Below are 14,369 nucleotides of genomic sequence, written 5' to 3'. Positions count from 1 at the left end.
ACAGTATATTTTGTGAATATTTAGGGTGCCAATAATTCTGGAGACCACTGTATATGTGTTGTGGTAGAAAGAATTGAATATTAATCGTGATCAATATTCCAAATTTTCCCTGTAGATTGCTGATTTTCTTCACTGTTCCACTGCTCCATAATTTATGACTCATGTACTGCTTGTGTCACATAAAAAAAAAATACTTATGTGTGACATGCACATGCGCTTGCCTTCACATGGAGCTGAATAAGTGCTTTTTGATTAGTATTTGTGATTCATCGAAAAGTATATATATTCACAGTCTTCACAGTGGAATCTGCATTCTGTCAAGATTCAATTTCAGATTTTATTATTTTCCTGTTACCTTATTGCAAAGGAAAATACATAAATGCACAAGCAAAGATGATTCTATTAATATTTGCCTTCATATTTATTTGTGGGATGTTTCTTATGAAACTAATAATGCACACTGTATATAATTCATTATAATGTACTATATATTGATTTATACAAATGCAAAAATACATACTTGGCAAAATGCAGGCAAAATGGCAAAATGCTAAAATACAAATTCAATTGAAATGTGATTGCACGCAATATTGTTTATTGTGGTTATACATGTGTGTTCATATAACTGTACACATTTGGGGAAATAAAGGGGAAAACACTGAAAGAATGCATTTGAGAGTTAGTTGGAATGATGAGTGCAGCATTTGATTCTCAAATGTGCAACAGTAAAGCTGTGATTTGATAGTTTACTGCATATCCAATGCCTCATAAATCAATGCAACTCCACTAGCTCAGTAGGTAATTAAAAAAGACTTTAAGATAGAGGTGAATAGAAAACAAGGTGAGAAAACAAATATAGAAATAAGCTTGGAAGAATTTATTTTTTATTAAACAGTGATTGACAACAGAAAGGCATATACTAATAGTTCTAGTTGTGTGTAGTATGTTTGTTTTTGTGAATGTTATTTAGATATTTTATTTCCTCATCAAGAGTAATTTGCAAGGATGATATGGTGTGATGCACTAAATATATTTAACACAGGATCGACAAGAACAATAATTGGTGTGTGCAAGTCAGAATCAGTAAACTGATATACAATCTGATATACTAATACACAACTTATATACAAGCACAAAGTGTCATGCATGCTAAACAAAGTACAGTGGTTTTGTTTTGCCTCTGTGGCAAGAATGCCTCTGGCCGGGAAAAAACATAGCAAGAAAAACATGTAGTACAGGCAAAAAATAACTTGCTGGACAGTGGGTAGGCTTGCAGGCATTATTATTTAGTTGGCTATGACAAACTGATTAAGTTGAAGACTGAAGTTGAAGATGAAACCTCTCGTTTTTGCCTTCAGAACTGCTGCACACTGGATGTTTTGTTGCACCATTCTCTGCAAACTCTAGAGACTGTTGTGCATGAAAATCACAGTAAATGAGCATGAACAATCTTCCCCATTCTGCCTGTAGCGTAGTGGTTAAGGTAAATGACTGGGACACGCAAGGTCAGTGGTTCTAATCCTGGTGTAGCCACAATAAGATCCGCACAGCCGTTGTGCAAGGCCCTTAAGCCTGCATTGCTCCAGGGGAGGATTGTCTTCTGCTTAGTCAAACCAACTGTACGTTGCTCTGGTAAAGAGCGTCTGCCAAATGCCATTAATGTAATGTAATGACAACAGCTGAACCTCTTGACCACGTCACATGCATTTATGGAATCAGCTGCTGCCACATGATTGGCTTATTAAATATTTGTATTAACAAGCTGGTGTACAGGTCTGCCTTATAAATTGTACACTGAGTGTATATGCAAACATTTGAATACTTTCAGTGTTTACTGTTATGTTCACTAATATCATACATGTTTCGGGTATAATGGCATACATATTGGACAGGGTTGACGTCATCTTCAGCATCAAGCAATTGTCGTATCAATTCACTGTCACAACCATTTCCTACCTTTGTGGCCAGACGATCCGATTGTGTATGGCTGACATGTTATTTTTTCCTCCTGTAACTATGACACCTGCCATGGCCATTGACACGTTTACACATCGTACGGCTTGAATAGACTGCTGAATTCCCTGCAGGTCTCATGTGATCTTTTTTTTAAATCATGCTTATTGCAAGTGTTAATTTGTGTTCATCTTTGTGAATAAAATATGGCATCTATTGAGCCTATTTGCATAAAACCTATGAAATAAAAATGTATGGCAATAACACAATTCATGTATGCATGACCCAGATGGCACATAGTGTTACTATTTCCTTGGGTTGTGTTCACCCACCACAGGGGCCGGATATTTTTTAAATTATACTTTCAATAGTTTATCAGGCATAAAAGCATCATGCTGTCTATGCAATGTTGTAGCTTGTAGAGTCACTGTACAGTCCAGAGACACACAATATATAAAAATATAAGTCATTTATAAAGCTTCACCTCACCAAGTAAAGTTATGGATTTTTACTTTAACAGAAACAGTGTTGAAATCGCGAAACAATATGAGGATTCCCCATTGCAGGCATAATACTAGAGGTTGCTGACACTTTTATCACCTGAGGCTAGCTGGCCTCGCTATTCATCATGATTATATGATCCTCTCTGATGGTTTTTTTTATACAATTAAACTGTTACCTGCACTGTGCATGATTCAACTGTCTTAGTCTGGCTTTGCAGAAAATAGTTCACACCATATTAAGTGCAAAAGACATTGAAATGGCAGATCAAATTTTAAACCGTAACACGGCAGTCATTGAAAATATATTGTGGTCCAGGGCTGCTGATGAAACAGTGCATTATAATTACATTGGCATTGCAATGTAGTATGGTAGTTACAGTATGGTCCTGGGCTTAGAGCTTAAAGACTGCAGGTTCACATCTGAGCTGGAGAAATGGTGTTCTACCCTTGATCATGGTACTTACCCCAAATTGTTTCAGCAAATTATCCAGGTGTATAAATGAACTGAATGCAAGCAAATGCAATCTGTGCATTGGCTCTGCATTAGAATGTTGCCTGAATGTTATATTTCGGTAGACTCCAAACCCCCTCAGTTTAGTTGTTTTCAGACTAACGTAAACTCACCTTGTTCCGAACAGAACACGGGAAAGTGGCCGCTTCCACAAAAAGTTAACATCCGTTCAATGGTAGCTTTTCTCCTGAGGAATGTGGTTTATGGTTATATGGTTTATATGGTCAGACATTAAAACTCGTTGATTGAAGTGAATTGGATCAATAACTGTAGAGAAAACGACAAATAACTGCGCAACCGCGATCATGTTAGCTCACGATGGTCTGAACACCGCTGTATAAGCCTGCCTGGTTTGTAGTCTCTCATTAGCTCTCATCCCCACCGCAATGTCAGAGTGGAGCACTATTACCATGTCACTGTATGCTGATAGATGTGACTCTTACCATGTTTTTTATGAAGATGGCAGGAATTTACACACACAAACTAAAGATGATCTCAAAGTAATTTTTTAGTTATTTGTCATAAAATTTGCACTGTTCACAACACGGTGAGTTTTCGTTACATGCAGCAAGTCTTTTTAGCACAACACACAACAATCCCTCTGTTCTCCACCTCCCTTAATTTGTGAACTGATATCTGCACCAGACCTGGCATCCTGCTTACTGGGGGTGAGGGGTGGGCATTTTACAAGGAGAACAGAAAATCTGACTTCCATAATTGAATAAAGATACGTGTGAGCAAATGAAATTATGATATATGTAACTATCTTCAGTGTGTATATTTGCAGGAACTTATAAAATAATAATCTGAGACGTGTCTCCCAGTCAACATGCAAAAGATGATTAAAATAGTTGCCACTGTGCACTGCCAATCTTTGCATGACTGTGGATAATGAGATCAAGAGTGGGAAATGTTTAAAGCCATCTGCAATGCATCATTGATGTTACTGGCAAAGCATATCTGTCAGACCAGTTTTATTTGATTGTGGCCCTGTGAACCTCAATTAAAAATGGGGATTATTAATCAATTTCAAACATTAAAATGATTTACCAAATAATCTGTAATGTTAATGGTATATCTGTCTTCTGTGACATTCGCAGTTGAAGATCAAACGGCAGCTTCACAGTATCTAATATGTACTCTGGGAATTACTCACTGTTTGCAAAATCATACATTTTAGATGGATAAGATCAATTGGAGGATAAAAGAAAGAAGCAGGCATCTTAATGTGATGGATTACTGTTAATTGCCGGTGCTTAAAAAAAAATTAAAAAAATGATGCCCTTGTATTCAGACTTAACTATACAACAGAATGTTTTTTTTAAAGCAAGTGCCACTTGTGTAGTAGAGAATGAAAGTATGTCAGTCTTCTTGACAGTATTTGTACTACTGTAGCATGCCCTGCTGCAGTAAGTAGACATTTAGCTTTGCAATTCATAAAATCATTTAGAATTGACCAAGGATGCAAGCTGGTATTCATAGCCAGGGTCTGCAACCCTGTTCCAGCAGAGCTAAAGGAGCTTTTTTAAACGGACTCAGCATTTAATCAGGTCACTTCATTATACTGTTAACTCTCCTGTCTTTGCTTCTTATGTCTCCCCTGGGTTACAAGTTTAGTAGTCTCAAGTTTGTAACTTAGCCGGCTTAACATTTTTACTTAACTTTTCTGGGAATAGCTGGTGTTAATATGCTTTGTGCTGTGACAGACACACAGAAAAATTATATGAGAAATGTTTTGCACATTTTATGATTCATACTGCAGCAATGGTGTGACAAAACAATTAACAGTAATTTGACCATTTATAATATTGTCACGTTTCTAATCTAAAAATGAACAGTTCTTGCTCTCTGCACTTAACCTGTGGTGAAGCACTTGTGTTCACAAAGGCTTTTTTTTTTTTTATCAAATCACCCCAAGATTTAAGTGACCCATGAAATGAATTCCAGAGGAATAAGTATGGTCAAATCTGATAAATGTTGTCTATTGACCCTTCGATTTCACAGCTGTTAAAAATGCTTTATCTGAGGGTGGGGGAGTGGGCAATATACAATCACACTTGAACTTTTGAATTTAGGGCAACCAGGTGCTTATTTTAAGCCTCTTACTAATTTATGTTCTGAACATGACGCATACAGAAAATAAATTGAAATATAGAGAGTGACAATACCTTGCGAGGAGTTTTTACCATAGATGTGAAGCTCATAGACGTTTGTCATTTTTACTCAGTTTGGACTGAAACGAAGACAGCTAGCAGGGACAGCTCCGTATGCATTGACATCCATCAAGTACACTTGAATTGTGTCATGCAGTGTGCTTCTTTTATCCTTTCATTCTTATTTATTCATGGTAAGCTGCTGTTGCTGAACAGATACTTTATTGTTCGTGGGTGACTGCTGTAATTTGAGTGAGTACTCAGTTGTGACAGGCACGCCAGTGCAAATATCATCTGGAGTCACCTCCTTCATGAGTGTGTGAGAGAGTGTGTGTGTGTGTGTGTGTGCGTAGTATGTACAGTGCAGTCCATAAGTATTTGGACAGTGGTGCAATTTCTATTATTTTGTCTCTCTACTCCAGCACAATGGATTTGAAATTAAGCAATGAATATAAAGTGCAGACTGTCACCTTTAAGTTTAGGATATTTCATCATGTGAAGGACTTACAGCCCTTTTCATATATCGTAATTGCAAACGTAATTGGACATTTGCCTTCTGAGCTGTGTCTGGTTAGGCCAGTGTATTCAATCACTTCCTTAGTGCAGAGATAAGAAAGCCTTCCATATCTCTGTTATTGATGTTTGTCAACATGATGATCAGTCATGATCATCATGGACATGGACATCATGGATCATTAAGGACAGAAAATAGAAAGAAAGCACTGGTGTATGTTTGGGATCATTGCGTAGCTGTGAGATGAAGCACCGTCCAATGAGTTTGGAGGCATTTGATTGAACTTGAGCAGAAAAGATGCTTTTTTTCAGCAGTTACATTATCAATGAAGGCAAGTGAGCCAGCACCTGTGGCAGCCATTCATGCCCAAACTATAATACCCCCCACCTCCATGTTTCACCGATGAGGGGGATGCTTAGGTTTTTGGGTAGTTCCCTTTCTCCGCCCTTGCCATCACTCTGATACAAGTCAATATTGGTTTCATCTGTCCATAAGACCTTTTTACTTAGAAAACTGTAACATGGTCATCCTGTGTTTGTAGTTTACTAGTGGTTGGCATCTTGTAGTATAGCCTTCTTAGATCGGTTTCTAAAATCTTCTGCAGAGAGAAGTCACTGACACATCCACACCTGCCTCCTGAAGAGTTTTTCTGAGCTGTCAAACAGGTGTTTGGTTGTTTCAAATGACAGTGACAGTGACAGTGGTCATGACAGTGGTCCATAGGCATTCTTTAAGATTCTTAAATCCCATGACAAGCCTGTGGTCGGAACTGAAGAGGGGGGTATCTCAAGGATATCAATGATTGTGAAAAGTTCTGCATGGAGGAATGGTAAAAAAAAAAAACTGTCATCTGCCAGGGGTGTTTGCACAAAGTAGTAAACAGGGGTGCCAATAATTGTGTTACCTGTTTTTTGGGGGAAAACATTTATTTATTTTAAAAATGTTCGGAAAAATGAACCAAACTTTGGTTGATTCCATTGAATCATTAATAAAGTCAATTAACTATGTCAATAACTGTATTTTTTTTTTAGTTTACAGCACTTTTTGTGCAGATTCACCAAGGGTGGCACTAATTCAGGAGCCCACTGTATGTGATTACACAGAAACAAATAATCTGATAAAGGACCTCTCGGAGAGAGGGATAGAGGAATGCCCAGAGTGGTTATGCTTATTACCACGGCAGTCAAACAGGCAAATTACCTACCCCCCTGTTTCCTTTCCAGGATTGTAGAACAGGACCTGCTACCATACCTGCTACTTCTCTGTTCTTGTGTCTATAGGTCTCTGTATCACCGGCATGCATCCGTGCTCTGACAAAGATGCTGTACTGTCCATACTGCCGAGGTCTACCAGCAGCCAATCCCTGCAGAAACTACTGTCTGAACATCATGAAGGGCTGCCTCGCCAACCAGGCCGATCTGGACCCAGAGTGGAATCATTTTATTGGTAAGACCTGCTCTACTGTATGGGCTTGCTATGGTAGCATGTACATTATCAGAATTTCGCTTTCACTTACTCACAATAATTGAGTCACAGAGAATATTTGAGAATTGTTTCTATAAATGCTGCAATTTTCAGTTTTGGATTTCCACAGCTAAAATGCCAGAGGAGTTTTCCTGGGTGTGAATATTAGCTGGATGTGAGCTTGAATGTACACAGTATGTTCAGTTTCCATTCTGGGCCTTTTCAGTTTGAGCTTCCTGGACCTTCTTGCACCTTTGTCAATCTCAGCCACTTTCTGCATTAGTTCAGAGTGGTTGCTGCTGCACCATATGCAGGAAAGACTGATTATTGTGGGCAGTGGTTTCTAGGGGACCTCGTATTGCTTTTGTGAGCCATCCTGTTGAACATTTCCTGAACCCAGGTCCATGAATATTACGTCCCTTCTTATTTAGTTTAATATGTCATTTACAAATGTGGGCACTATTTAGGAAACTAGCCAATGCAAGCACTGTCTGTTGTCAAAAGCCACCAGGAAGAATGGTGCGTCCCTCCCAGTAGATACAATCCAAAGTGTTTTGGAACAGCAGTGAGGAGATATCCTGAGTGAGATGTTTCACAGATGTAAAATGATTTCTGGAACAAAAAATGCGTAAGGATGGCGTAAACAGATTAGATGGGAGAGTGCAGTCTCTGGATCTGCAACAGGTTCAAAGATTTCAATCAGTGCTGTACATTGCTGTATGTACTAATGAAAATGGATGCATACATTACATGCGTTTGTTATGTTATGTTGTAATGTTTAATGTGGCATTTGAATTGTGAGGATCCCGGGTGTATCACATACATTTAAATGTGTCCTTGCGCCTCTGTTTCAATTTGTCATTCATCGATTGATTTCTATTCAATCCTGAGGGGCCATTTCTGTTTTGCATTGAGTCCTCAAATGTCGTGTGAATTTGTGCATGCATATTGCAGAGTGATGGCTTGATACATGACATTCTATGACTGAGAAATGTGGAATTACTTGAGTGAAAATTCAGCTTTGTATATATGGATAAGACTGTTGAGAGTGTATAGTTTAAAGCTTTGAAATTCCTCTGAGGTGAGGGCATCAGCAAATATGTGTGTATTTTTAAATTCGCTTTGAAATGTTATTGATACTATGTTGAAGGCTGAGCCTGAAAGAGGGAGAAGTATGTATGTGCGGCTGGCTAGTTAGCGATTAGGAGATGCGAGGATGAATTCAAATGTGTTTAGCACAGCAATTCATGAATCCAGTAGTTTTAACCATCAACACCCTCTTTTAATGTCTGCACTCTGAATACTAAAGACAAGTGCATCAACAGTTAAAACACCACACTTAACATGTAAAATATTTTTATTTGATTGAATTTGGTCATTATTATGAACCAACTTAAATCAAATAAACATATTTGACATTTTGGTTATGTGAGGTGTTTTAACTGTTGATACACTTTTCTTTGGTATTGATGAAGGTTGATCCAACAGGTTGCTCTGCCCAAATTCAGTGATAGGCAGAACAACGTGTTGGATCAACCTTCATCAAAATGTAGGTTCATGTACCTTCAGACAATGAAGGTTAAGACACAGAAAAGTAAGAGTCACAAAGGACATTAATGGAAGACAGTGCCAAACTACAGCTTGTTCCCTCTCAAAATTGGAAACACGGATGAATGCATTGTAGAACCAAGGTGCCAACATAGAAGGTAACTTCCAACTCAAAAACTAAAATAAAAATCAAAAGTTCTGTTGCTAGGTTTTGGATCTTAAAGCATTGGTTGTGTTAGGCCACTCCCATTTAGACAGACATATGCACGCACGCACACACATGCACGCACACACAAACACACCACACACACATTTACAACTCAGAAGGCTGACCACCCTTTCCCTGCTCCTTTCCTTTTCTGCAGACCACTGTGAGCTGGCCTTTTGAAGTTTCCTATGGCCAAATTGAATTAGTTCCCTGACAGTGCAAAGTTTATTTTTAATCTTTTGCCAGTAATGAAATAATTATAATTTCTTTTGAAGAATGGATTTCTGCTGAATTGCAACAGATGCAAGTGAAATTAAAGATTAAAGATTTACATGTATGTATTGTTTCTGCTGCATTTGTATTTCTATTTCTAAAGTACATTACTTTCAGCTCCTGAGTTTTTAATTTTAACTATGACAGTATAGCTGTCATTATCAATGCATTTACTTGAAATGAAGATCACCATGCAATTATCTTTGAAATCACTTGGAGAATAAAAATGTGTTTGTTTCAATAACAAACATGAAGTAAATTGATTGCAGCTTGTTTTAGTACTTTAGAATATTTTCAGCCTATGTTAAGTACACCAAGATAATACCATAAACCGAGATAATTTTGGCCAGGATAACTGTGAAATAAAATTTCATTCTGTCCTATCCATAATATATCTGACTGTAACTATGTCTCTTGCTCATATGGTGTTTGCTTCCATGTGCAATGCACTTTTGAAAGTGATTTTGGATACAGTTTGGTTACAAATTCCAATAGTAATACATAAGCAACTAAACACTATTAGCATTACAAATATTTTGGGAGTAAATGATCTCTCTCTCTCTCACTTTGAATATTCTCTGTCGTCAGTTTATGAACATAATATATTAGCATGTTGGATTAAATGCCATTTTTTGTTTATTTATTTATTTTTTGCTTTGACATTTCATATTCATTTTCGCTTTACAGATTTTTCAATTAGCATATGGTCTGACCACAAATCAATATTGATTTGGCTTTTGTGTGCATGCTCAACCTCTTTCAGTGCATTTCTTTGTGCTTTAAATATTCATATAGTCATTGTGGATCAACTATTTAAATTTAACAGAAGACTGCATTTGGTTTCTTTAATAAATGTCACACTTGTACTTTGAGTTTGAGCTAATGGTATTTATCAACTGTATTGTTCAGAATCATGGAGAAATACAAGTGGTTGCAGAAAAAAAATAAAAACCCTCAAGATATATTTTAATTTGACTTCATCAAGACCATTCAATTTTTCTGTCCAAGAAAAGGACTCTTTGTCTGTTTGTTGGTTTTCAATCCAATAGGGATGGACAAATGGCTCATGTGCGTATGTGTGGTTCAGATAATATACAATGCTGAGATGTTTCTGGATTAGTGTTTAGGAGAATCACTTCACAGATTTCCCCACATGATTTCTTCAGGATTTCTTTCTGTCTCGAGCATGTATTCATTCCTATATCTCACACATGGCCTGTTACTTTATATATAGTTTATACTGTAGCTGTTTTCATATGCTTCTCATATGGAATTATGTCTTTGCTGGCAATATTTAGGCAGGATCCATAAAACAATGAATAACTAATTATTGCTAACTTCTTTGAACAACGGTAAATTTCTGTATAAATAATATATCATATTTCATTTACAGATGTCAATTTTTTCAGCTCTTGCAAAACATTCAATATAGAAATTCACCAACCGACTCATCATGGAATTTTTTATTTCTGTGGTAAAATGAAAGAATTTGGGTGACATGAATCTTCATACTTGCAATAGTCCAGACTAACAGCAGATACTTTCTCTGCATATCATAACTTGGGATAACAGGAAGGACAAGGCAAAAGAAAAAAGATATTACCAAGGAGACCAAAATATCCCTCTGCAGCTGCACGCTAAGCTTCATATCGCAACTCTCTCTCCCCTGCTGCCCCATTGTGGGGAAACGGCACTCTGGCCATCAGAGTGGCTTAACCCACTTTAAACAACAAGGCATCCATTCATATTACCCTTCATTTGACCTCCATTCATCCCTATTTGGGGTGTTAAATACAAGGGCTTTCTCGTGGCACTGCCAAAAGCAGGCGGAAACAGATGTTCACCCTCAAGAACTGCATAGAATTTTCTCAGACATTCCCCTCTGCTGAAAATTAATCTCTTCCGATTGCTTGTATCCACTTGCGTGCATTTGGAAAAAGAAAATGGAGAATGAAGATTAACCTCTATGATCTTCCTCGACTTTAATATTTTGTGTGTTACACAAAGTTACTACAAAGTTTAATACCAGCTAACTGTAGATTAAGGGAATATTTCAGATGGACATAAAGTGGTGACACTCTGCTGCAGGAGTTGCCCGGCCTGTATAAGTGAGTTTTATTCCTTGGTTTCTTTGTGCAATGTCTTCTTCATGAAGATACTATTCACTTTGAAAAACTACACACTCCCCAGTGCAAAACACACTTTTAGTCACCCATGCTAATAATTAATTGCATAATAAAACTATGCTTGCTGTGTACTTCTGTGTGTTATCATTACTAGTTGTACTATACCTTCTGTTCTATACATTGCCTCAGGCTAGAAGAAAATGGCTACAGCCTATTTTACAATAATAACATGAATTGACATTAAATAATGTAGTTGTTAACTAACTACTGAGAGGTTAATCTCTATAGATTTGTTCATGTATGTGTACACCATTATGTTAACAATTGCATTAGTTAATGCCAGTTGGATGGAATGAAACAAAACATTTAATACTTTTGTCCATGGTTAACTAAGAATGTTAACCTATCGTTTGCAAATGTATAAATACTAATGTAACTAATACATTAGTTACTAGTTAACTAATACATTAACTATTGAAAACTTAATTACATGCCTAATTATTGTTTTCATCCATGATTACCAACTACATTAGTTTATTCCCATTCATGTAACCTTATTGTCGTGTGACCATACAAGGGATAGATAAGTATGAAGGCCTCCCTTAAGCAGTGCTGTTGTCCCCAGTTAAACGCAAAAGGCCAGGGTCAAACTGAATAAAAATTAGGCTTTATTTCATTGCTCAGCATGTACTGGATCCATTGTACTCTTTCCATCTGCTGTGGTATGATTAATTATTTTAGCCCATAGTAATTGAAATGGGTGATCTTTTTGCTGAGGTCATTGTGGTAAAGATGAACTATTATGGCTGATCCCTTTGTACAGTTTTTCCCCCCAGAATGTACAGGGATGTAGATTGCATCGGAAAACCATACTCACTTTGGGGAAACTGGATGCCGTTGAACATTTTTGTGGTGTGGAAACAGCGTGTTTAAAGCTATACTCGCCAGCATGCATCATCTTGTTTGACAGCTGTGGTTGACGTATACTGTAAATGGCCTAATGTGTTTGATGCAGAATATGTGTCAACTGAACACGCCTTTGGTTGCTTTCAGCGGTTTTGTCCATTTGTGGTTTCCACATTGAAGCTTCACTTTCATTAAATGATGTTTCCATTTTCAGTGGTTTTGCGTAACAATAACAGACATCTGCAAACCAAACATTAAGCTGGTGTTAACGGAAAAGTATGCAGACTTCAAGAAAACAGAAACAGTTTAGCATTTTTCCTAACAGGATGTGACTGTTTTGTGATGGTAACCAGCTGTTAAAATGCAGCGTAAAACTCTGAAGACTGAAGTTCCAGAAGTTTCCAGGTGCAGAATATTTGAAGAAATGTTAATAGAAATTGAGCATGGAGTAACTAACCTCTAGTCTGTTTGTTTATGCATTGGATAATAAATCTTCCTGTTCCTTGACCTCCCTGTGAATTTCTGTTCAGCATTCAAATGTGATTCTGAATTATAGCAACATGAATTATCCAAACAATCATAATTCATTCATTCTTATATCAAAAATGTGATTTTTTAAAATGCAAAACGAATGAGAGCATGCTTGAAATGCAAACTGAAGTCCTTTTAGTATGAAATTTGTAATTCTAATATTAGTATCAGAATAATATTAGAAATTAGTCATACAACATTAAAGTTTGTGTTTGAGTTAGAGGACTGACATTTTTTCTGGTTAATGAAAGTCCTTCACAGTTAGCCAGATCACCAGAAAGGAATTTAAGGTTAGTTGTATACTTATTTTATGATCAGGCAGATTATTCAATAGTTCAGAGTGCAGAGGCCAGAACTGAGGAATAGTGGGGCCTCTGTGAGTTGGAAGCAATTCCATTAATATATGACTATCATCAGGAGGTAATTATGTAATCCATTATTAATTGTGATTCCCTTTCATATCATTTACATAGAGTATCACCAAGAAGATGCAGCTATTTAAGTCTGAACATTATCTCTCAACATGTACACTTGGCTCTTCAAAATTAATATGTTCGTGTGTAATCTTATTCAATTGATTTTCCATCGTCAGTCAATTTTTAATTTCCTTGGCAAACATCCTGAAGGCCATGAACTATAAAATCGAGTTCCTGCTGATAAAATTGTACTTGAGAATCTTAACCAGTAAACCTCACTGCCTACACAATTATACACAAGACTAATTATATGCAAATTATACACAAGGAAGATGTCAACTTTGGGCCTCATTCTCAAAACTTTTCTTAAATTCTTCTTACTTTTGTTCTAAAGAGAAGTCTGGATATCCCAGATGTATCAGCTGATGAATACCAAGCATCCAGTTGCTGATTAGCATAGTAAACACCATAGCAATCCCATAAAAGGCATGCCAATTTCAGGGTTGTGTGCATTCATCGGCCTCCACAAACATATCTGCATGGTCCCTGAAGACACATGCTGTCTCCAAGGCATGATTAACCAAGTAATCCAATAGCAACAGATACACAATTGCTACTGGAAGTGCGAGGTTTCACCGTGCACTTATTGGTCTTTATATATCTTCATAAATCATTATCAGTCACTGTTTATCATTGATTGAAATTAATTACATGTCTTCCAAACAATGTTATTATCCCAAAATAAAACTAAAATGAAAACTAGGGGTAAAATAATAATAATTAGACAACAATTCATACTGGAGTAGCCACACTTCCATTAAGGTGTATCACAGTCCTTGGAGATCTGTAATTGTCATACTTTCTTAGATTTACCAAGTGCACATAAAATTATAATGGGCCTCATAGGGTTGCTGGGTGGCTCATTTGGGTGCCTAGATGAGCCTTGTGGCCTAAGATGTAGGATCCAGACTGTGCTGACTGTGGCCAGTAGCCCCACCTGGCGACTCATGATTGCTTCTCATGGTTTTAGTAAAACAGTTTAAAACATTGTCTGAGCACCCTCTTCCCACTACTGAAAAGTATGTATTTCTAGCTGGTGTAAATTACGTATGTGATATACTAGTTTTTGCACAAAGGCTGTTCAGTCAAAACAGACTCTCATTGTGACACAATTCTACCCTCACTTAGCATTTCATTAGGAACACCGACTTATTCGTGTGATTATCTAATCAGGCAATTGTGTGGCAGCTGTGCAATGCCTAA

General features: G+C 37.1%; 1 protein-coding gene across 2 annotated transcripts in view; it reads left to right on the top strand.

Annotated features, from left to right (window-relative positions):
* The window catches only part of gpc6a (glypican 6a), a 247,837-nt gene that overhangs the window by 139,662 nt on the left and 93,806 nt on the right, over nucleotides 1-14,369 (top strand). For both annotated transcript variants that reach the window (XM_061236287.1, XM_061236286.1), the window contains exon 4: nucleotides 6,915-7,080. In XM_061236287.1, the coding sequence (XP_061092271.1) occupies nucleotides 6,915-7,080 (166 nt within the window). The remainder of the gene's footprint in view (nucleotides 1-6,914; nucleotides 7,081-14,369) is intronic.

Source organism: Conger conger, chromosome 3, assembly GCF_963514075.1.
Source record: "Conger conger chromosome 3, fConCon1.1, whole genome shotgun sequence".
NCBI classification, from domain to species: Eukaryota; Metazoa; Chordata; class Actinopteri; order Anguilliformes; family Congridae; genus Conger; species Conger conger.
This window is presented reverse-complemented; position numbering and strand designations above follow the sequence as displayed.